At 36.1% G+C, this 25,944-nt stretch overlaps 1 protein-coding gene across 1 annotated transcript; it reads right to left on the bottom strand.

Moving 5' to 3' along the window:
- Positions 1-8,215: 8,215 nt before the first annotated feature.
- On the bottom strand, positions 8,216-25,337 carry LOC109066364 (putative adhesion G protein-coupled receptor E4P). The gene is made up of 10 exons (XM_042716075.1): positions 25,208-25,337; positions 15,848-16,093; positions 10,023-10,210; positions 9,772-9,936; positions 9,522-9,720; positions 9,203-9,476; positions 8,973-9,039; positions 8,789-8,880; positions 8,543-8,705; positions 8,216-8,343 (listed from the first exon to the last, which is right to left on the bottom strand). Exons 1-10 carry the CDS (start codon positions 25,335-25,337, stop codon positions 8,287-8,289), a joined length of 1,581 nt encoding a protein of 526 aa, XP_042572009.1. The 3' UTR covers positions 8,216-8,286.
- Positions 25,338-25,944: the final 607 nt, after the last annotated feature.

Raw genomic sequence — 25,944 nt, 5'->3', positions numbered from 1 at the left:
ACCAAATTTTTATTGAGCTACAGAATGTTATTGTACAGAAACAAAAGGTAAAAATAAACATCATTCTGAGCACTCCTTTTTTCCCTCCCACATACCCAAGGCGACCAAACCCCCCCCCCCCCCCCCCCCCCCCCCCCCCCCCCCCCCCCACCCCCCCCCCCCCCCCCCAGTCCCATCCCCCCCCCCCCCCCGTAAAACCCCCCCCCCCCCCCCCCCCCCCCCCCCCCCCATCACCAAAGGTACATTCAAAGCATACATAATCAGTGAAAAACAAACTCCAAATACAATAAGTAAAAATAAGAACATGAAATATAGGTCTTAAAGACGCTCCTTAATTTTTGAAATGACACCTGACCATGTTGAAATAGTTTTCTGAGAGGCTCCATGTAATCTTGCTACTGAGAGCTCCATGTTCGCAATGTCCAAGAAAGAGTGCATCCAGTGAGTCAATGCTAGAGAATGTGGAGGTTTCCAGCGTAAAGCAAGCATTTTTTCTTAGCAGCAGTAAGTCCACAGAAAAGTAACTTCTTCTGAGGTTAAAGAGAGAGTATAAGAGGAGTCATCATTTAGAATCAAGAGTCTCGGACAGCATGATATCTCCAACTCCAAAATGTCCTTTAATGTAATGGTAATCTGTCTCCAAAACTCATTAACTTCAGGGCAATCCCAAAACATGTGCATATATGTCCCTATACACCCACTAGAACACAAGTCACATTTAGGAGAGGAGGAAAACTTCATTAAATGACGCTTCCTGGGAGTGAGATACATCCTATGAATCATCTTGAAATGGATCAGTTTGATGATTAGGATTTTTAGAGACATGTTTGAGGTTAGCCCATATTGAGTCCCAACATATGTCAGTACTGTTTTCTGTATCAGACCCATAAATATCCATGTGCCAAATGTCCACCACAGGTAACCTTTTATAAGAGGCTTCCAAAAACATCATGTATAATGAAGAAACCATCCCCCTTGTGTTTCCATATGAGGTAAGCAACTTATGCAGAGTAAGACTGGGAATATTAGAACCCCAAGGAACCCCATATGCGCGCATGGAAGATCTCAGGCACAGATAACAGAAAAATGAAGTGCCTGGTAAATTATATTCTGCACGTAGATCATTAAACATGCGTAAACCATTGTCCCCCAAACATCAGCCAAAACATTGATCCCTCTGTCACTCCAGTCTGGGAAGACAAAAGGTTTATTGCCCGATAGAAGACAATGATTATGAAATAAAGGATAATGAGAGTGCCATTTATGATCATCACCCGGCGAATTTTGAGGCCGCCCGCCAGGCAGAAAGGAGATAAGTTATTATTGGGCCAAAATGCTGCTTCGCGCTCTTTAATGGAATGTTGCAGTAAATCAAATCCTGTAGTCTATAAGGTAAAGCCAGATTAAATTCAATCGGTTGCCAAGATACATCAGAGCCACGATTCAGCCATACTGTAAGGGACATAGTATAAAAGCCCAATGATAAAGCCTAAAGTCTGGTAATGCAAGTCCGCCAGCATCCTTGCAGCACTGCAGTGTTAAATACTTTATACGGGGAGACTTGCCGTTCCATATGAATTTAGAAACTAAAATATTCATCCATGGTTCACATCTTGTATTGCAGCATGAATAATTATGAGCTGAATCATCTTAGTAATTTTCTTTATTCTTATATTTTATTGTTTATTATGTGATTTTTAGTAGCTTGTTTTCTACTGTTTAGAGTTGATCGGTTTATCTGAATATGATGTTTGTCAATGTTGTTGAGATTCCTAAGCTGATTCTTGATGTCTGTGCATGCCAAAGCAAAACTTTTTTAATTATCAGAAACAACTTTTAAGAAATATTTTGAATTGCATTGATAAAGTGGATCTTATACTGAAAAATCACAGGACTGTTATAATCAAAAAGGTAAATCTATTTCAGATATTAAGCTCTAAATGAGTATGATGATTTGTGTCAAATGATCATTACATATAATATAACCAACATCATATGATCACCTTTACTCTTTGCTTTGCCTGGCTGTTATAGCTTAATTAGAATAGCCAAATAAAATCAAATATTAAAAAGTCAAGGGTCAAGGACCCAACTAAAGTAAACAGTGACTGATATAATGGTTATTTCAAATGTATCATTTCGTCTTTGGTGATTCTGCTTGTTAACATCAGGTGTCTTTAATAACGCTCAATCATCACTTAATTAATCACTTACTTATCTTAACTTTACCACTGCTTCAGTATTACTTTTTAACAACTTAACACTCTTGAATGTGGTCTCAAATATGCTCCAAGGCGAGTTAATTTGAATTTGGATATTTTTTTTTTTTGTGCACAGTCAACACAAGAACACACATCAACTCATGCTGCAGTGTGCTTGATTAAGTGAAACTGCTGAGTATTTTACCTGTTGTAAGCTGATATACAGTGATCATCTGCCAACACAACTGACTGCTGAGCCAATACATTTGTTTACATGTTCATAAAGAATTTATCTGTCAATCATTCTGGCAAGGAAACAAGTGCCACTGTTCTCTAAGTTCAAATTCAAATTCACATACAAATGTATACATGAAAATCTCACGTATCCAGTTCCTTGGTAATGAATATCCAAATAACAGTATTTACTTAGAAACATGCAAAGACAGAACAGAACAGGGTAATACATACAATGACTGACATCAAACTGAACCAAACAGGAATTTATTTATACAGGTCCTTCTCAAAAAATTAGCATATTGTGAAAAAGTTCATTATTTTCCATAATGTAATGATAAAAATTAAACTTTCATATATTTTAGATTCATTGCACACCAACTGAAATATTTCAGGTCTTTTATTGTTTTAATACTGATGATTTTGGCAAACAGCTCATGAAAACCCAAAATTCCTATCTCAAAAAATTAGCATATTTCATCCAACCAATAAAAGAAAAGCGTTTTTAATACAGAAAAAGTCAACCTTCAAATAATTATGTTCAGTTATGCACTCAATACTTGGTCGGGAATCCTTTTGCAGAAATAACTGCTTCAATGCGGCGTGGCATGGAGGCAATCAGCCTGTGGCACTGCTGAGGTGTTATGGAGGCCCAGGATGCTTCGATAGCGGCCTTAAGCTCATCCAGAGTGTTGGGTCTTGCGTCACTCAACTTTCTCTTCACAATATCCCACAGATTCTCTATGGGGTTCAGGTCAGGAGAGTTGGCAGGCCAATTGAGCACAGTAATACCATGGTCAGTAAACCATTTACCAGTGGTTTTGGCACTGTGAGCAGGTGCCAGGTCGTGCTGAAAAATGAAATCTTCATCTCCATAAAGCTTTTCAGCAGATGGAAGCATGAAGTGCTCCAAAATCTCCTGATAGCTAGCTGCATTGACCCTGCCCTTGATAAAACACAGTGGACCAACACCAGCAGCTGACATGGCACCCCAGACCATCACTGACTGTGGGTACTTGAAACTGGACTGGCATTTTGGCATTTCCTTCTCCCCAGTCTTCTTCCAGACTCTGGTACCTTGATTTCCGAATGACATGCAAAAATTTGCTTTCATCCGAAAAAGTACTTTGGACCACTGAGCAACAGTCCAGTGCTGCTTCTCTGTAGCCCAGGTCAGGCGCTTCTGCCGCTGTTTCTGGTTCAAAAGCACACGCCTGTGCACGGTGGCTCTGGATGTTTCAACTTCAGACTCAGTCCACTGCTTCCGCAGGTCCCCCAAGGTCTGGAATCGGTCCTTCTCCACAAATCTTCCTCAGGGTCCGGTCACCTCTTCTCGTTGTGCAGCGTTTTTTGCCACACTTTTTCCTTCCCACAGACTTCCCACTGAGGTGCCTTGATACAGCACTCTGGGAACAGCCTATTTGTTCAGAAATTTCTTTCTGTGTCTTACCCTCTCGTTTGACGGTGTCAATGATGGCCTTCTGGACAGCAGTCAGGTCGGCAGTCTTACCCATGATTGCGGTTTTGAGTAATGAACCAGGCTGGGAGTTTTTAAAAGCCTCAGGAATCTTTTTGCAGGTGTTTAGAGTTAATTAGTTGATTCAGATGATTAGGTTAATACCTCGTTTAGAGAACCTTTTCATGATATGCTAATTTTTTGAGATAGGAATTTGGGTTTTCATGAGCTGTATGCCAAAATCATCAGTATTAAAACAATAAAACACCTGAAATATTTCAGTTGGTGTGCAATGAATCTAAAATATATGAAAGTTTAATTTTTATCATTACATTATGGAAAATAATGAACTTTTTCACAATATGCTAATTTTTTGAGAAGGACCTGTACACTATTAAGGTTTTTTTTTTTTTATTAGGTTATTGAAATTTATGATTTTTTTTACTGTATGGTATTGGACAGGACAGACAAACAGAAAGTCCATAACCATGACACCTTTTAGGTTTTTGTGAGTTTAAACCTACTTTGATATCTGCTGGAAGCATATAACAGGTTCTTTCTCAGCTCGATGTGACTCATCATGGACAATCACAACATTAACTTCTTAGATTTCTCAACAAGATGGCACTCATGTTGTAAAAATAAATTTTCAGTTCTAGGAGTTATGTTGCATTATAAATGCAGAAATGCTGTGGAGGATGGCTTGATTATTTCAGATTTCAAAGTAGGTGATTCCTTTCAAATCAGAGTTGGTCTATTATGGAGATGTTTTTCTTTTGTTGAAAGTGGGAAAAAAAAACATGTTTTAATGCAATTTTTTTAATAATTGTTTATTATTTTAAGATATTTTGTAACAAAAATTAAAATAATACATGAAATATTTAATGTGACCCATACAAAAGCAAAAAGCAATCTAATGTTTTTTTAATTTTAATCTTTGTAATTTGTTTTAATACAAAATTCAAGCCTCTTGACAATACAGACTCACTTTGAATTTCAGACATCATCTGTTCATTTAGTTATTTATTTTTAAGAGTTTAGTTTTTGCTGCTGCAAAAATAGCATACACAGTAAAATCCTGAGTGTTAAATTAACACTGCTCAGAGCATATATGGTCCCACTATACAAAAGTGTTAAAGTAACACTGAAGTAGTGTTAAAATTAATGAGATAATTATGTGATTAATTAAGTGCTTGAGCATTAGTGATGAACTGCTGCTGTTAACAAGCATTATCCATCAGGAAAAGAGAAACACAAGAACTACAACTGACTTCAGCCATAGCCTTAGATGAAATCAACTGAAATAAAAGACATTAAATATCTCAAGATATCAGCAGAAGATGATTAATCATTTCCACAAACAGCATCACCAGCTTCACACATTACTAACCAGTTTGACTTTATTTCCGGAGTATCTAAAACAGAAGCAATTAAATAATTCATAATAATAAGTAACCGTTATTGATTAATCACGATTAATCACATCCAAAATAAAAGTTTTGTTTACATAATATATGTGTGTATACTGTGTATATTTATTATGTATATATAAATACACACACATGCATGTATATATTTAAGAAGAATATGTTATGTTTATATATTAAATATATTTATATATAATATAAAATATAAGAATATAAATATATAAATGTATATACATGTAAATATTTTCTAAATATATAATTTATGTGTGTGTATTTATATATACATAATAAATATACCCTGTACACATACATATATTATGTAAACAAAACTTTTATTTTGGATGTGATTAATCGTGATTAATCATTTGACAGCCCTAATTTATTTATTTATTTATATATTATGTTGTAGAGATTTTTATTTTGGTTTTGATTTAACACTAAGGATTTTACTGTGTACATGACAATTATCCCAGACAAAGCAGGAGACAATGAAGATGAACTATACAAGCCAACATGTATATACAGCACACAATTTAGCATCCAAAATTAACCCAACGTGCTGAAAAGGAGTGAAATTATTTCCTTATGAAATGAATTCTTTGTTAAGCCAAACACTCAGGAACTCTCTCGCAATGCAAATGCCATGCCACAAAACCGTTTGCTCTTCAGTCCCTTCACCCATCCTTCCCCCCTGGGCACGTGGTCCAGGCAACTAAAAGTTGCTATGCTCACATAAAATATTTACTATATCTTCAGGATTCATGATCGTAAACATTTCATGTTTGGTGTCATTTTAAAGGTCTTTGTGCGATTGGTAAATTGGTCTCAATTTCACAGTAGTCACTTGTATTATAAGAAAGATTGAGAACTTTTGTAGAATTGTGTTCTGCTGAGGAGGGTGGTGTGTCCCCCTTTAGGGGTCTGTGTCTATCTATCTCCAAGCCAGGTGTGACCCTGGAGCCATGAGAACCTAACACACCAAAAGGTCTTTATGTTTTTACAACTGATTTGAAGATTTCTTTGTTGTCTGGTCTGAGTATAAAAGGGAAGTGACAAAACATTGCTGGGGGATTCTGTAGTCAGAAAAACCCCCATGCAGTGTGTGAAAGTCTCTGGAGCTCTGCACCAGAACTCTTACTGCTGTGTGTCTCTCTGTTGTCAGGTATGATTTAAAAATGTAACTGTGTTAAACACATTGTGCCCATAGATCACACTGTATTGTTGTTTGTGGTACTACATGTGCACATAAGCTAGATAAGTTTATTCTCTAAAACACCTGAGTGCTTTGCTATGCATTTTAGACCATGTGTCTTAAATAAGGATAACTGTTACATGTGTGACTATGTTAAATTGGTTTGTCTCCTGCGTGGAACACTTGGCCGTTCCTCATATGGCTACAGTATCTATGTACAAGAGTGGGTTGCCACCCGGGTACAATGTGATTCACAATTACACTATCCTTTCTAAATTGGCTTCTAATTGTTCTAATTGTTTCATTCAGATTTCTGACTGTCACTGACTTAACACGATGTAGCTCTCGTGGTTATAAGAAAATACACTTTTTGTTATGAGCATGCAGGGTGCAGCTCACTTAAAGGTATTATAACCACTCTGCATCCTCTGAGTAAGTTCGGAACTGACAAGTTTGTGTCCGTGGGTTCACTATCAGCTGAGTGTAATTCCTGTGCGATACCTGGTCCCTAATGAATGAATATTTGAAAGTACAGGATTTCCAGAATACTCAAATACCTAAATTAATAAACAATCGATATCTGTGATCAGCTTTGATAGAAATATTGCCCAAATTTAATAATCACGTGAAATTGGAGTCAGATTGTACACGGAGCTAGACTAAAATTCAAACAAAATCTTGAAAAATTCAGAAGCGCAAGTAAAAGACCAAATACGCATTAAACCTTCGACCAGGCCGCTGGATTCCGCTTTTTGGGCCGGCAGGTGGATTCTTACAGTGCAGACAATGAAATAAACAATTCAAGCCATTAGCAACAATACATGAAAAACAGGGGTGTGACTGACTGTAAGGGACATTTTATTATTATAGATATTATTTGCTTTACTCTACTAAAGAGTGTTCTTTAAACTGTCTAAATGCTTCATCAGTATGATAGAGTTATTTTGGGCCGGATCTGGGCTGACAATATGTTGCTATCTGGGGAAGCATTCGGATTTGATTAGGGTTTAAATGCAGAGTCAGTGTGTTTCTCTGGGTAAATGTATTTCACTTTAATGCGTTCTCATATCTGCGGTGCTTAGTTGCAGTATCCTCACAGCAGCCACTGTACACAGACCCCTTGCTTAAAATGCACTGCTTAATTGCTTAGTAATTCACCTCTGCATCAAATACAGGACTGTTAAACATGAGGCATGAGGTCACACCTCTTGAGTTTGTCTTGACTAATGCTAAAGGTTTCATTTCAGTGAGAATGTTACTGATTTGCATGAACAGACTGGACTGGCAGGTTTGTGGCCAGTTATATTCAATACAGCAAGCATGTGTTATGAGGAAGTCATATAGACCACTGTGTAGGGACATATAGACGGTAACAATAAGGTTACATTATCTAATAATGTCATGAGACATAAACAGTATACAATAAAAAACAATATACAAAACAGTAATAATATACACAGTGTCCTGGGGATATGTATGATATTTAATAGACAAATCGTTCTATGAATTAATGGAGTGAAGTCTTTTTTTATCTCTTTTCAATAGTGAATGAAGTGAGAAGTAAACTCTCTCTAAATTTCTCGGGTTATCTTATCTTGATGATTTGTCTTTGTTGCCATGATGGCCCAAGGCCTGTTCTCTTGATAACTTAACTCAACAACTGTGATTGCATACAATTTAAATCAATTACCATACACACATGAAAGAGTTTTTTTTTTTTTTTTCAACATTTAATAAAAAAATATGTATTCCTTCCTGAACATGATGCTGTAGTCCTCAGTGTTGTTTGTCACAGCAAAGACATCTGAAGAACTTCCTGTACTGCTGCCTGACCTGAACAAGAACGAGACGAGAGGAGCTGAGTGACTTCATGATATCAATTTAACCTCTGAAACTCCATGAACCAGAATGGAGTTTGTTTGTAAAAAAAAAAAAAAAAAAAAAAAATTTGTAAAAAAAAAAACACTGTAAGAAACTGCTGTGCTGTCACTGGGTTTTTTTTTACAGAATAAGGATGGAAAAAAAGTCTGACCTCATTATTGAGGACACAGTAGATCAGAAAGATGAAGGTTCCCTGCTGGGAGTTCAAGATCAGGAAGAGGATCTCCAGCTCCTTACTGCCATTAGTGAAGAAACCCAGAATCCAGGGGCAACCAAGAACCACACACTGAGCCAGTGTTTTAAATGCCATAATCCTGCAGAGAAACAGAGAAAGAACAATATTTTATGTCTTTATTGACTATATGTGGTTTTCTATACAGAAATTAAATCATTTTACTTGTTTTGTTTCATCTTTGAAACTTCAACATTGAGATTTTTGAGAGCCGAGTTCACAGTGGTGACGATCTTGATGAAGAGAATCATGTTTAACTGAAAGGTAGAAGAGTAATTAATCACTTTGATTTCTTTTTAATCAATAGTGTATAGTCATTTTAGTCATAAGATATAAAAAATGTGTTTACCGCTAGTATGACAAAAACAGGACCCAGAAAACTCCAGATGAAGCCTTTATCTGTTTTAATCCAGCAGCTGTTTGGGGGGTGGGTATATGATTTAACTGAATACTGAATGATTTTATCAGAAATACTTTTTCAGGTATTGACTGATGAAATATTACAGATTTTAATCTTGTGCATGATGTTGATACAGCCTCTATCAAGAGTGTATTTTATCAACAAAAAAACAAACTCACAGTTCACTGCCGTAGCCTTTAGGATCCACCACAGCAGACACGGCCACCACAACCAGAGCAACCACATATCCAAACACACACAGGAATCCACTGCTAAGCACCTTCCTATTTTTGGATCTGATCTGTGATAGGTTCTTCACACAGATGTAGAGCAGCACAGCTTCAATGAACATCCACACAAAGCCAGAGAGAAAGAGGAAGTGCAGAAGGCCTGCGATCACGGCACACAACACCTGGAGATCATGAGAGAGGGTTATGATGATTCTCAGTGAGGCTGAGCTGAGCTGTAGGGCTCCTTCATCATTCTCACCTGCCTGACGCCGTATGAGGCTCAGGAACTGCTGTGTGAGCAGGAACAGAAGGTGAGCCAGCAGAAGACTGATGCAGATGTTGATTCGAGCCACATTATTCACTCCAGGACTCCACTGACAAAGGGCAAAGGTCAACAGGGCCAAACTGAAGAACACCAGCCCCACGATCACACACACCAAATTCAACAGTTCCAGCAGCGGGTCACTCTGAGAAAACATGTCAGAGTTCATGAGAGCCAAATCTGTGAGGTTCTGTACCTCTGGTGGGGGGCTGGTCTGCATGATGAGAGCGAATGTGGACAGATGAACACAGGAACACACAGTGTAGCTGCTGTTGGTCTTTAAAACAGAGCAACCATCTACAATCCACTCCTCGCTGATATTCCAGTACACACAGGACAAAGACCCACTGGGATCAAACTCCTGAAAAAGAAGAAAATATGAAAACACTAAATATTAGATGTTTTCAGATGTTCATCAGTTCTCAGGTTTGACAAAACACATCTCACTCTGATGTGTCTGAAGGTGAAGTTGACTGGTTTGTTGGTGTAGTGTTTGTTGGTGGTTTTGGGAAGAGTAGCTGAGATCACAGTGGACATCATGGTTTTAATCGTGTCATTTGATGTTTTGAAGAAGTCTGGCTTCAGTAGATTCTCCATCGTGTTGTAGCTCATGAAAGCCACAGCAGCTGATCCTGCTGTGACAGAAATAGAAATGCAACAACGTGTGAAAAAAACAACAATCAAAAAATAAAGTAATTGGATTTAGCAATGATGGGAATGGCATTTTATGATTTGTTGTTTCACACAGAAACATTTAACACATACTTCCATTGTTTGTTATTGGCGACCCCAATGAGATCGATGTCCACAGAAGAATTTGTCGTGTCGAGTCGAGGGAATTTATCTAAGGTGACATTTGGTCCAACCATGAAGACTTGACCCTCTGACAAAAACACGCAGTTACGTACACTATATAAGTGTATTTTTAATATTTAGCTTTTTTATGAAAGACAGATTAACAATTGAATTTGCACAAAAGACAAACAAAATGACTATTCATGATTTCTAGATGTAGTATTTTAAACTCTTCAGGTATCTCGAGGATAAAGGTCAGATCTTACAGTAAATTGTGTACTCAAGTGATTCCATTCTTAACTGTTTGTTTTTTTCCAAATGTGCCTAAAATCAAAAAAAATTTCATGCCCATGATGGTGTTTGTCTTATTTGACAAGCCTCTACCAAATGACGAAGGAATTTGCACCAAAATATTGACTTTTGACATCAACAACAAAAGACCATTTTCTGCTCTCTTTTAAAAAAAAAAATTAATGTAGCTGCATTTGTCATTGTCTGCCACTGTGACTCATGCTGATCACTAGATGTCATATATAATCTCAGTTTCATCATTAATAATAACTGTTTCTCCACTTACCTACAGCAGCGAGAGTAAAACTGACACTGTCACTTGTGTCTGTTGGCTTCACTAATGTAGAGATGAGTTTCTCACTGGTTTTTTAACACAAGGTTTTCCAAAGGAGGCTAGTTCAGTTGGGTTCGATAATAATGATGACTCTAGAATCTTCTCTGAAGTGCTGAAGGCCACAGTCCAAAATATTGGTGTACGGTCTAATTTATTGATCAGATAAATAAATTTACACTACATGTAAAATTTCAACAGAGGCAATAAGACATCACTGCTATGTAAATCATTATGTAACTGGCAAAGATTTGATTAATTTATATTTTTTCTCTTGAAGACGTACATTCAAAGGGAGTACTGTAATGTTCTCTATCTGCTCAAGAAAATCTTGGAAACATGTCTGGGACTGAAATCACAATCATGAAGGCAGTATATGTTTATTTTGATCATGTTTTTTTCAATATTAACAGAGAAACAAAATGCATTGTTACTGTTATGGTCCAACTCTAAATCTTCAAAACCCTCAACTTACAGTGCATCCTTCCTGCAGCATTATATTTATACCTACAAGAAGAGAAATCAGCATAAAGACAATAATAAAATACAGCTGTGGACAAGAATTCAACAGTACTGGACAAAACTTTGGAAAATAATTCTTATAAAGTCCTTGTGTCCAATTTTGTATTTAGTCCAGAGTGGAAGTAAGTGATTTTTTTCTCTCATCTTAAGGCTATTATGAGGTTGCTCCATAAGTATAATAACACAAACAAGTTTAAAACTAAGTGTCTTGTAAGCAGTTGTTGAATATTAAGCATATTATCAGCAGCATTTATGCATCTGTGTACAGCTGGAGCAAACACAGTCTAGAGCATGTAGGCTAATTGCATCTGAGAGCACGCCGATAGTAATGGACATGAATACAGGTTAAATGAAATAAGCATTCGCATGTATGCATTTCTACCAGTGTTTCAGTATATTCAGCGGCGTAATCTCATCATCATGTTTGTTTAAATCTAAGGTTGTTTAATGAGTGTGCGGTCGATTTCAGCTGCACGCACCATCAAAAGCATGTGCTTTTATTGATCCTAATGGCTCTATACAATTAGAGAATATTGTTAAATTAATGACAGTTATTAAATGACTAATTTATGATATTTGCTCAGGTGGGTGCTGGGGTCTTATCTATCAGACTGCAATGCATATTCCTGTTAACACATGTGAAGACTTGTGAACAGAATTTCACCAGAGAATCTTCAAAGCTCAATCTGCAGATCTGTTCATTTACAACCAAAACATCACAGCACAAAACATGACTGACCACAAACATCAGACTACATAACCAGCTGAGATCGTCTCTGGGTGTGACTGTTGTATTGGTGCTGCTGATGTTAGTAACAGCTGGAAAAAAATGACTGATAATATCAATAAAATCAACAAACACACAATAAAAGGGCACATGTAAATATTAACCAGCACAGTATGTGAAATATTGGCTATTGTGCCTGACTTTACACATGATGATTTACCTAGTCAGGCCTTTACTTAATTTAACTTAATTTACACTTTTCTAAAGATGAAGAAATGTGTAACTACAGTAAGTCCCTAGCAAATGTTCTGCTTGGGAACCAACTAATTCTGAGAAAATTAAAAAGCCAGTTCCAGTACTTCATGCTTAAACTCCATAAAAGCAAACTAGTTTGATAAACACATCTAAATAATATGAAGATATTTGAGTTCTTTCAGTAAAATTGATAAATGCTATGTAGTTTAATTGGATAAAATAAATTTCCTCAGTGGTACAAACATTCATTCCAACACTAATTCTTGTTTTCAATGGCACTACACAGATTATATATGTAAGTTAAAAAAGCTATAGGAGGAGAATTAAAATAGTCTTTTTCTTATGACATAAAACCCCTCAGAAAAATTAATGTAGTATCACATTTTAATGCAGATGTATTCTACTGATCAATGATGCATGGAAACAATGTCTATGTGAATAATCTCATACTCCGTAAACTGCAGAAAATGCTGTTAACCCATCAGAGCATGTGAAATACACTCTATTCTTCATCTTTACATACAGACACAGATATGAAGACACAAATATCATGAATGTGTAGAAAGAGCTCATGTAAATATAATTACCTGCACAGTAGGCTGCATTGCATATAGTAGGTCTAACCAGCTCATAGACATAATAATTTCCTGGACAGGCTTTGACTCTAATGGGGTAAGACCCAAAATAGCAGCAGTAACTGCCAGCATAACCACAGACATCTCGAGTGACGACTCCATCCTCAACTTTTGGGTGTTCACCATGAATCCAAAGTGCAATATCAGTACCACAGCTATACCGAGCAACACACGTGTCTGGAATCTGAGCGCTCAGATCGTCAAGGAAGAGACGATACCAGCCGGTCCAATTGACGGAGCAATCATAATGTTTTGACTGAAGCATATGTATTATTGATGGCTCTCCTTGCTTCGTCCAGCACAGTATAGTTGAGGCAGGGGTCAGACAGATTAGCTGTTATGAAAACCCCAATATTAATTTATAGTCTCAATATTAATGTTTTTAAAAAATTGCAAAACATGGTCACAAATTTCTTGTATATGCAAATTGTCACACAAACACACACACACACACACACACACACATATATATATATCTATATATATATATATATATACCACACACACACACACACACACACACACACACACACATATCTACAGTGCCTTTGCGAAAGTATTCAAACCCCTTCTTTTTTTCTTTTTTTTTCACATTTTGTTATGTTGCAGCCTTACGTTAAACTGCTTAAGTTACTTTTATTCTCACATCAATCTACACCCCCTACACTATAACGACAAAGCAAATAACAGGTTTTTAACATCTTTGTAAATGTATTACAGATAAAAAAAAAAATTAAAAAATTGCATAAGTTTTCTGGGACAGTTGCAATTTAGCTGAGTAGCATTCATTTTGCTTGTAAATGTTACCACACTTTAAGTGAAGTTAACTTGTGTCAAATTCAGTTGAATGGGTATGATTTGGAAAGACACGTGTCTTAATAAAAGGTCTAACAGCTAAAAATGCATATCAGAGCAAAAACTAAGCCCTGAGGTAAACAAAACAAAACAAACAAAAAAACCTGCCTGTAGAGCTCAGAGACAGGATTGCATCAAATCACACATCTGGGGAAGAGTTCAGAAAAAAATCTGCTGAATTGAAGGTTTACAGTAGGGATGCACAATAAATATTGGCACGATATTAATGCGCATCTCGTCAGTAAAACCGGTTCTGTAATCAGCGGTAAATCTCTACATGTGCGTGCTTTCACATGGAGCAGCATTTACCACATAGAGCCGTTGTTCACTGGCAATATAAGTGGCCAAACTCAATCCTCTCTTCAGTGAAGGCACATGAAAACACACTTGGAATTTGCAACAACAACAAAAAAAAAAAAGCACCTAAAAGACCCTCAGACTGTGAAAAACGAGATTTTCTCTGGTCTGATGAACCTCAATTCTACGCATCATGTTTGAAGGAAACCAGTCACTGCTCATCACCTGCAGAGTACCATCCCAAAAGTAAAGTGTGCTGGTAGCAGCCTCATGCTGTGGGGTGTTTTTCAGCAGCAGTGACTGAGGGACTCATCAGAGTAGAATAAACACTCAATACACCAAAATATTGAGATAGCCTTAATGAAAGCATTCAGAATCTCAGACTGGGCAGAAGGTTCACCTTCCAACAGGACAGTGACCCTAAGCAAACAGCAAGAGTGGCTTATAGACAACTCTGTGATTGTCCTTGAGTGGCCCAGCCAGAGCCTGGGCTTGAACCCAATCAAATATTTCTAGTGAAACCTGAAAATGTGTGCCAGCCCGCATTCAACCTGACAGAGCATGAGAGGTGAACAGCTGAGGTGAAGAATGGCAGATAATTGCCGAGTGCTGATGTGCAAAGCTTATCGCATCATACCCAAACATACTTGAAGCTGTAAAGGTGCTTCGGCTAAGTACTGAGTTAAGGGTTTGAAAACTTATGCAATGTACTTATTTCAGTTTTTTTTATTTTTTTAAAAGTTGTGACAGTTCTGTTTTTGTTTTGCCATTATGGTGTATAGAGTGTAGACTGATGTTAAAAAGTAATTCAAAGCAGTTTAACATAAGGTTGCAACATAACAAAACATGAAAAAAATGAAGGGGTTTGAATACTTTTGCAAGGCACTGTTTGGGCAGGTTTGAGCATGCCTTTTTGAAAAGAAAGGCTTTTTTTCATTCTCTTTTTTTTATCTAGCTAATTTTAACATCTATGACATTTGCAACTTTAGTAGACATGGCATACACTGTCTTTTATCTTCATAAATTTGTATTTAAAGGCATACATTCTCTCTCTATGCAGCATTAAACAGTCCTTCAAAAGCATATTCTTGTTGTATACATATCACATCATATGCAGTTTCCAGACGAACAACACAGCCTCATAGCTAATGTGATTTCTCATGGTGGTTTATACTGTTTTTTTTTTTATGGTATATTATAGTGGTACAGTAATTATTTGCAATTCAGACAGACACACATCTATTCAGTGATACAGATCTTCATTAGGTCAGAAAATAAGCCAATAGAGTCACAGTGTGTTATATTACCAGTTGAGATGGTCGCTGGTGTGACAGCTGTAGAGCTGGCGTTAATGCTGCCAAACATCTGAAAGTTTGGATGAATAGTTAATAAAGAACAGAGACAGAAATCGTGTAAAAAAGTGTTTATGTAATTTAATCACCTGCACAGTATGCAAAACTGCATTCTGTTGGATGAACCAGCTCATAGACATAATAATTGCCTGGACAGGCTTTAACTTGAATAGGGTAAGACCCGTAATAGCAGCAGTAACTGTACAAATTACCGCAGACATCTCGAGTGACGACTCCATCCTCAACTGTTGGGTGTCCACCACGAATCCAAAGTGCAATATCTGTTCCACAGCTATACCTTGCAACACATGTCTGTGGGATATAAGCACTCAGACCGTTAATGAAGAGACGATACCAGCCGCTCCAGGTGACAGACTGGTCACAGTTGAAGACTGAAGCAAGTGTATTACTGGTGGCTCTCCATGGATTGTCCAGCACAGTGTAGTTGTAGCAAGGATCTACAGAGAGATAAGCTGTTAAGGAAAATGTAGTTTACAAAATTAACATGCTTCTGAGAAACGTGTATTGTTATTAAATTTATCCACAAGTTTAGCTGAAGACATTTACATCTCTTTTTTTTTAGTATTAGCAAAATGTTACACCACAATGGGAAGCAGAACTGTTAAACTTGAGTTACACAGTAACTGAACTACTAGCAGCTTTCTTATACAGTATCCTTCAGAAAAGTAGACAATATATGGAATCACCAGAAACAATTGTGTGGTGTTTTGTTAGACACTCTCATTTTGTAGTATTTATATTCTAATATGGGCCCAAATCAATTTTGATGTTCTCTGAAGACATGAGCTGTAAAACTCAATGTCATAAATGTAGGGTGTACTGGATCATTCATTTCTAGAGGTTTAAATCTTTAGGCAGAGAGCAAATAAATTAGAGTCATGATTCATAGGTTTTGGGACAATTCAAGAACTATCTTTGCTAATTCAGGGGAATTCAATTTAATTTACAATTATATAGTTCCAGGTTTTCAGAGGGAAACCTGGGTCGATAAACTAATATAAAAACATTAAAGTAGCTTAATTCAGTTATACCCAACCATTCCAATAGACCCCATGCTGTGTCAGTAATTTGATGGGGTCTGATGCTAAACTAGCGCTATTGTGAGAGAGCTGTCATTTGCTCAAGTGATGGTCAGTGTTTGTACTGAGGAGAGAGCAGACATAAGCTGTTCAGAAAGTTATGAATGAAACAGAGAACGGTGCGATCCCATGAATGGTGATAAATAACACATCACATAAATTGATGCACTGAGAAAACAAGTGAATCGTTACAGCTCTGAGCTGCAGTTTCCCAAAAGCATCATAAACCTAAATTGATCATACACTCTAAAAAATGCTGGGTTAAATATAACCCAACGCTGGGTTAAAAAGGGACCAACCCAACAGTTGGGTTGTTTTGACCCAGCAGTTGGCAGAGGTATAAAGTCCAGGGGTCAGAAAGTAAAAGTCCTGCCCATATGTTTTATTCCACCCATGAACTCAGCAAGCTGGTTTTTTAACCAGAGGAGAACCAAGTCATTCCTTTCACATCACAAACGAGTCTCGAGTCAGATCCCAAGTCCTCAAAGAGTTAAAGTTAATGAGATAATTAAGTGACTAATTAAATGAAGATTGTGCATTAGTGATGAACACCTGCTGTTAACAATCAACATCACTGAAGAAAAGAGAAACACAAGAACTACAAATGACTCCAGGCACAGCCTTGGATGAAATATACTGATTTATTTTCTTTTTTTTAAAAGCAGCACAAGATGCCACCATAACTGTGGTCAAGATTTGCTTTAATTAGTCTCTTGACCCTTTTAATAACTCAAAGTAGTTGGTTTCCAAGCAATTGCAATATTGTTTCACAGCAAACATTTGCGCACTGCTGAATCAAAAGCTTGAAGTAGCAGAGTAACTTGTGATTTCTGCTAATAACTCATGGTAAATAAACATCGTAAAGAGGTCTCTCTCTTTGGTTTATTGTTCAGGTACTGTATAACTACAAAAAACAAACAAACAAACAAAAAAAACTATTAAACAAATGCCACCTTAATGTGTCAATATTGAATAATAAAAAAAAAAAGCTATATCAGCTCAGGAATTTAGCCATGAACATTTATCATACTATCCTCAACAGTGGTGACAAAAAATTTTTCATACTGCAGTGCATGATGGGAGTCTTTTTTTACTATGGTGTTACCCAGCATTCATTGCATCATGAAGCATTTTGTTGATTGTCACCATTGTTGAGATTGGTATACTGGTTCTTGATGTCTCTCTGTGTCTAAATAGTATAGTAGTATTTTTTGGTGTATTATATGTATATACACACATACACATATATATATACATATATATATATATATACACACACATATACTTTTTTTTTTTTTATCAATACACTATATATTTTAGAACAACAGTGTTCTGTAGTTTCACATAGTTCTTAATGCAAAACCTGAACCTATAAATGGAAGCAAGTTATTTTAAATGAAATCAGGCCATTCCATGAAGCTTGTTTCATCACATATAAACAGCAAATATCTCATCATTGTAAAACACCACATGCATTTCTACAGAGAGAGAGATCTAGTGCAACAAGTCAAGGGTCAAGAGCAACAAATAAATCAAACACTCATATCCATGACGGTGGCATCATTTTAACCAATAAAACATCAACATCTGATCCTCTGTAATTTCCAATAACAGCATGTGTTCATCATTAATGCACAATCATCATTTAATTAATCACTTATTTATCTCATTAACTTTAACTCTTTGAGGACTTGGGATTTGACTTGAGACTTGTTTGTGACTTGAAAGGAATGACTTGGTTCCTCCTCTGGTGAAATCAGCTGCTGAGTTCATGGATGGAGCAAAAATATGGCAGGACTTTTACTTTCTGACCCCTGGACTACCCACCTCTGGTCAAAACTAACCCAACCGCTGGGTCAAATCTAGGTAAAAGCTGGGTTGGTCGCTTTTTTGGTCCCTTTTTAACCCAGCACTGGGTTATATTTTTTTTAGAGTGTAGCTCTGTTGGTTTTAATGGGTCTATGATGTACTTAAGTTCACAATGTTTTTTGGGAAGCACAGCCCTATTCAGTTAATTTCAAAACTATCCAGACATGCTTATCCAGACAAAATGCCACCCAGTTGCAGAGTACATTACCAAATTTAGCCGTTACTGGTATGGCAGCTGCTGTTAAGACATCTGAAAAATAATTATAAATACAAATTAATCAACATATTACCAAAAAGCACAATGAAATAGCAGTCAACTTTCTTTGAATAAACAAAGAAATAAAAATAGCTTTGACAGAATTACATAGTGAAAGTTTCACCCAAAAAATGAAAATTTGGTCATAATTTGCTTTACCCTCATGTCATTCCAAATGAATTCTGGAGTATGTATTTCCTGTCTATCCTAGAATTTCCTATTACCCTATTATATTCATATTACCCATCTTTTCCACATAATGAAACTCTCAAGTAGGGCTGCCCTTGACTAAGGAATTTTCTGGTTGACTAGTAGTCGTTCATTTGAAGCATTAGTCGACTAATTGCACATTTATTAATAAAAAATTTAAATCATTATAATAAGCCTTTAATTGCCTACATAGCCTAAGCTCTCAAGCACACGCATAAAGCTTGCATCAGCACACCGCAGAAGCTAATGATTATGAATGAGGAGTGAGGGTAAAACAGTAAGGAGGAGGCTGCATTAACATTTTAATAATGTATTGATAAACTGTGCTTTCTTTGTATTAAGTTTAAGAGATGAAGTCGGTGACACTGACTCGTCATCTCTGCAGTAGTGAATTTGAGAATATTTGTTTACCATTTGTATTGGTTCATTTAAAAGTAGACATTTCACTCTCTATAGATATGTTTTCATATCTCTAAGGCAAACATACACTTAGTTTCGGGCTCAAGTTCACAGAGACCAAGATGGCAGAATATGCGTCCTGTTTGCTTTCATTATTTTACAAAAGTGCAATGTTTTGATGTTATTGTGCACTGTAAAAAGTGATTCACTTTATTTACTCAATAAAATTGTTTAAAATTTTACATCCAATATTATTAATTAAATTTAACACATTAGAATTAATTAGAAATAATCAAATTAGATGCTTACAAGCAACCATTCAAAATGAGTAGAAGAACATGAAAAAATTAAGTAACATTTACACAAAAATATTGATTTCATTGAGAGAAAAAACAACAACAACAACAACAAAAAACACTATGCTAAAGAATGCTATGTTATACATGTCAGGCCAGTAGTTGGCGATCATGAAACACCAAGTGAAAACATTATATGCATGCACATGATGTCAGCCTTTTTACAAATTCACATTTTTGTTTGCTTATATAGATATGATACAGGCATCATGTTCAAAAGCTTGTGTCTTAAGGCCCCCAAAACAGAGTTATTGAAGACACCTAAAGTTCACAAACAGAATCACTGAAGGAGGAGAAAAGGGTAAATTTATAGGGTTACCATTATAGTGGTCATTGTTTGCTTTAGTTGGGCTCTTGACCCTTGACTTTTTAATATTACATTTTGTATGGCTGTTGGAACTGATTTATAACAGCTAGACATTCTAAGAGTGAAGAAGATCAGGTGGTGTTGGTTATGATTTTACATAATCATTGTTTGGCCTGAGTGTTACAAATAGAGCTTGTTCTCGGAGTTAAATTAGCATTCAATATTGCAGCCCCTGTAATTCAACAATAGAATACCCAAAATTTTCTGTAAAATCCAGAGTTTAAGAACTCTGATTAAGAAAAAAATTATAGTGGGAGAGGGAAGACTTATTTTAGGGACACAGTGACATCAAGAACCAGCGTATGAATCTCAAGAATGGTGACAAACAGCATATTCAGATTAACAGATGAATTGTAAGCATCACAAAACAAGCTACTAAAAATTGAGTTTTGATTGGTGGAACCCAGAATGCAGTGCAACATGCTTTTTGATGGTCACCATTGTTGAGGTTCTCAGCCTGATTCTTGATGTCTGTGTGCCTAAATGAAAAAAAAAAAAATCTTTTTTTTTTTAATGTTGTGATCAGAAGTGCTTCTAAGAATCTCTCTGATTATGCTGAAAATACCAGACCTTACACTGTTCAGCTAAAGGACGCCTGTTGCTGATAAGATACAACCAACTCAGAAATCTAGATCAAATGATGTCAAAACAACCAACACCACCTGATCTTATTCTTCTTTTGGCTTGTCTAACTGCTGTATTACAATTAAAGCAACCAAAAAATTTGTTTAAAAGTTTAAGGGTCAAGAGCTCAACTAAAGCAAACACTGACCACCGTAATGGTAACCAAAATGTAGATTATTCTACTTCAGTGATTCTGTTTGTTAACATCAGGTGTCTTCAATAACTCTGTTTTGGGGGCTTGAAAACATAAGCTTTTGAACACAATGCCTGTATCATCTCCATGTAAGCAACAAAAACATGAATTTGTGAATTACATTTTTGGCCTGTGTTTCTTAATCACCCAACTACTGGCCTGGTATGCATAACATAGTATTCATTTAGCATAGTGTTGTTGTGTTTTCTTTTTCTCAAAGAATTTTTTTTTTTAAACTACTTATTTTTTTTTGTGCTATTTGACTCATTTTGAATGGTTAATTTCTAAAACATTTCATTTGATTAATTCTAATGAATTCTTATGTGTTAAATTTAATTAATAATATTGCTTGTAATCTGTTGCCACAAGTTTATTAAGTAAATATAGTGTATTATTTTTAACAGTGCACACCAAACTACGCACACATTTCCTATCATGTATGCCTATGAAAGATGATCGAACCAATCAGAGTAGGTATGGGGTGGGTTAACGTGCAACCCCGCCTCTATATGCAGGCTGCAGCCAGGTGCTTCTCGTTTTTTTGTCCAACAAAACCAATATTTTTTGTATACATTTTACTTATTTTTTTCATCTTATTTTTACTCATTTTGAATGATTGCTTGTAAGTATCTCATTTGATTAATTCTAATTAATTCTAATGTGTTAAATTTAATTAATAATATTGCTTGTAATCTGTTGCCACAATTTTATTTAGATTAAATATAGAGTATCACTTTTTACAGTGATGTATGCCTATGAAAGATGATCGAACCAATCAGAGTAGGTATGGGGTGGGTTAACGTGCAACCCCGCCTCTATATGCAGGCTGCAGCCAGGTGCTTCTCGTTTTTTGTCCAACAAAACCAATATTTTTGTATACATTTTACTTATTTTTTTCATCTTATTTTACTCATTTTGAATGATTGCTTGTAAGTATCTCATTTGATTAATTCTAATTAATTCTAATGTGTTAAATTTAATTAATAATATTGCTTGTAATCTGTTGCCACAATTTTATTGAGTAAATATAGAGTATCACTTTTTACAGTGTGAGTGCACATAAATAAACGTAGAATCTTTACAGATTCGAAAGATGTATCACTCTTATCTGTATGACCAAAAAGTATTTTAAGAGCAAGTGAGCGCACCAGCGCCTCCACCTGTCCTGCAGTGAGCGCGCTTCTACACTCCACACTGACACTTCAATAGTACACATTTTTCTAGGTTGGCCTAACATTAGATTGTGCAACCATGTAAAATCGATAAAACTTACATATTTCAGATGATAAGCCATATTTGATGTTGATGAATGATAGGCGAGCATTTGGGTGTCCTGACCGATGTACTAGCCTACCACATAGACCAGCCGTTAACGATCTGTCTGTCACGGACTGCTTGTCTTCGTCTGTGTGTTTTTTTTTTTTTTTCCTGGGATTAAGTGACTAAAAACATTTTGGTCGACCAAACCTCTTCTGGTTGACTAACGGTTAGTCAACTATTAGGGGGCAGCCCTACTCTCAAGCCTTTTCTGTCCAAACTAACAAATAAATAGCGAGGCAAGACTCGTGCTCTCAGTCCCATCTCCGTAAGCAATGCCAACAGCATTAGTTTTCTCGCATGTCACATGACCAAACATTTCTTCTCACAAAGCTATTATGATTTCAGAGGATTATATTTAGGGATACTTTAGAAACTGATAGGTTAATTTTCCATTCACTTAATCAAAAAAATGGTCACAATATTATACATGTAAAGTCTTGCGGGTTTGGAGCGACATGAGGGTGAACAATTAAACTTCAATTCAGCTGTCCACCACATTAATGCCACAGTTCAGACATCTGAATGAAAGAAGTGGTCAAAGTTGTGAGTGGCTGTGGTAGTAGTTGTGAGTAACCAAAGATAACTCAATCACATTGTAGTTTTATAATATGAACACGTGACCAACTGATTCAGGAATTCTAGAGGTCTCATTCATCTACAGACACAAAATCAAAAAACACTGTTTAGACTTACACAGAATAACAGAGATGGTATTCAGTCCTTTTAAAACAGCTGAAATATGAAGAAAAGAGACATTAAAAAAAAAACAACTGGGAAATGTCTTGAAATGTATCACAGTTCTGATTTTATCAGCACTACATTCATCATATGGCCGCAGTTCATTTCATAAAAATTTTGGAGCAATAAGAACCAACCTTTAAACCTTTAAAGTCAATAAAAATACTTTCATGAAAGGAAGCCATTGTCAGTTTGGACAGTATGTGTTTTTCTCTGTATCCACAAACAAGTTGAGAGGACAAGCTTCCTTAACAAAGAATAAACAAATTAGCTTTGGCTCTGACCCATGACATTAAAAAAGTTAGTTTTCTTTGTGTTTCACACATAAAAATATTCCACAAAATGTATGTATTTTCTTGTTACAAGAGTTGAAATTGACTTTTAAACAGGTTTTTGTCAAAGCATAACGCAATAAAGGATGAAAAATTGTTTTTAAAAGAAATGTTCTCCCAGAGGATGTTCTCTCTTAGAACCACAAATAGTTTTTCCAGAAACATCACACATGAAAACTGGTATAGATCTACACAGCAAAAAATCCAGAGTGAAATCAGCTCTGGTGGGAGTACATGTGAGACCACACTCAAGAGTGTGAAAGTGTTAAAATAGGAATGTTAAATTAACACTGAAGCGGAGTTAAAGTTAATGAGATAATTAAGTGATTAACTGAGTGATGATTGACCATTATTGACGAGACCTGATGTTAACGAGCAGAATCAACAAAGACGAAAATCAATTTTTTTTTTATGTCACCATTATAGTGGTCAGTGTTTGCTTTAGTTGGGCTCTTGTCCCTTACGTTTTTAAAATTAGATTTGGTTTGGTTGTTATAACTCAGTTGTAATAGAGAGACGAGCAAAAATGAAATCATGATTATGTGACATTAGTTATGTTTTTACATAATAATTATTTGACCTGAATCACCGAACTTATTTAAAGCCTAAAACATTAGGTCTGAACATTAGAAAACAAACTACTGAAAGTAGCATTGAAAACAAAAATAGAATAGTAAGAATAAAGGAAATTACTAAGACAATTCAGGTAATAATTTATTCATGCCACAGTGCATCATGGGAGCCATGGATGAATTTTGATAGGTGGCACCCAGAATGCACTGCAACACAAGTCTCCTGCAACATGCTTTTTTGATTGTCACCATCGTTGATGTTTGCATGTCTAAATGAAAGACTCTTTTAAAAGATTTTTGAACAAACAACTTTTAAGAAATTCCACATATTGTATTTAAAATGCCAGCAATCCTATGCTGAAGAATCATTCGGGCGCAATAACCAACAATGAAAGTTGAATTCAGTGATTCAGGAAAACCAATATTTTTTTGTTTGCCCATCTGTTTTATAACTCCATTACAACAGCCAAGCAAAATCTGACTTTAAAATATTAAGGGTCAAGAGCCCAACTAAAGCAAACATTGGCCGCTATAATGGTGACATTAAAATAGTGATTTTCGTCTTTTTGTTGATTCTGCTCATTAACATCAGGTCTCGTCAATAATGGTCAATCATCAATCAATTAATCCCTTAATTATCTCATTAACTTTAACTCTGATTCAGTGTTAATTTAACACTCCTATTTTAACACTTTCCACACTCTTGAGTGTGGTCTCACATGTACTCCCAGCAGAGTTAATTTCACTCTGGGTTTTTTTGCTGTGTATCAGCACTCTGGAGTATTTCATAAAGATTATATCCTTAAAAATTCATAAAGATAAATCCTTAACGCCAAATGCCAAATTAGCCAACTGCAGAATACTCACAAATCAACTGTAACTACACATGATAAAACATCAATACATGTTTTTAAATAGACTGATGAGGATAATTATGATCAGAAACAGCTTACCTGATGTAAACTTACATGCAGTGATCCCTCACCAGACACAAATGACTGCTTAACTAAATAAAAAAAAATAAAAAAATGTTATGTTCAGATGTTTACAGAGACGTTATCAGCCCATCATCCTGATAAGGAAATGTTATCACATGTCCACTGTTTTTAAATTCAAATTGAAATACAAATGTAAAAATAAACTTACATATCCAGTTTCTTGGAAGTGTATTATTAGATTTTCCACATAATGCCATATATGTCATTTCCTATCGGGTTTTTGTCTGTTTTAACTTACATTGGCAGCTGCAGGCAGAGTCTACCTGCACGAGTCCACCAAACAAGGACACAGACAAGGCACTTAAGTGTCTTTTTCTTTCTTTTTCCTTTTTCTGTTCCAACTTTGTTTCCACTCTCTTTTTCCCCATTCAACATGTGTTTTCAGTGCATTCCTGCTGACTCTCAACAACATTCTGTCACATGTCCACTCTTCTCTATGTAATAATTGTTTTGAATTTCATGCTGTTACTGTAACAACTCCTGCAAAACTCCATATTGTAGTAATTTATTGCTCTCACAATCAACTGGGTCCCTTTATAGAGGAGCTGGATGAGAAGCTGTCCTCATTTGGAGACTTCAACATTCTACTCTCTCCTAGCTTTATTCGATCTCAAATGGCTTACAACCCATAAACCTGGCAAAAGGCTCAATGACATTTACAAAGTGAGTAAGGAAGCAGGGGAGTAAGGAAAACAGAAACTAAAGGATAAAAACAAAGCTGACTAGGAGTCAAACATAACACGGCAAAACAGTGACTACATTTGGTCGGAGTGACAGATCACAAACAATGAGACTAAATAGGAAAAACTTAATAAGGCCTTCTGATGGAAACGAAACAGTAACAAAATAGTGAATGGAAAAACAAGAGAGCAAGACTGAACGCCACAATGGCAACAAAATGTGTGGTAAGCTGTCAAACAACACAAACAGGAAAAAAAACGACAGATCAGCCTGGGGATCTGACAGAAAGTAATG

This window comes from Cyprinus carpio, chromosome B1, assembly GCF_018340385.1.
Source record: "Cyprinus carpio isolate SPL01 chromosome B1, ASM1834038v1, whole genome shotgun sequence".
Lineage (NCBI taxonomy): Eukaryota > Metazoa > Chordata > Actinopteri > Cypriniformes > Cyprinidae > Cyprinus > Cyprinus carpio.
The sequence above is the reverse complement of the archived record's forward strand: the minus strand, read 5'-3'. Positions and strand labels throughout refer to the sequence as shown.

Excerpts from the sequence above, each read along its gene's own strand:
- LOC109066364 (XM_042716075.1), bottom strand. The coding sequence starts at position 25,337 with ATGGGGAAAAAGAGAGTGGAAACAAAGTTGGAACAGAAAAAGGAAAAA. Across the intron at positions 16,094-25,207 it reads CTCTGCCTGCAGCTGCCAAT|ATCCTTGCTACAACTACACT; the intron begins GTAAGTTAAAAC and ends ATCTCTCTGTAG. Across the intron at positions 9,040-9,202 it reads AAAGGCTACGGCAGTGAACT|CTGCTGGATTAAAACAGATA; the intron begins GTGAGTTTGTTT and ends CCCCCCAAACAG.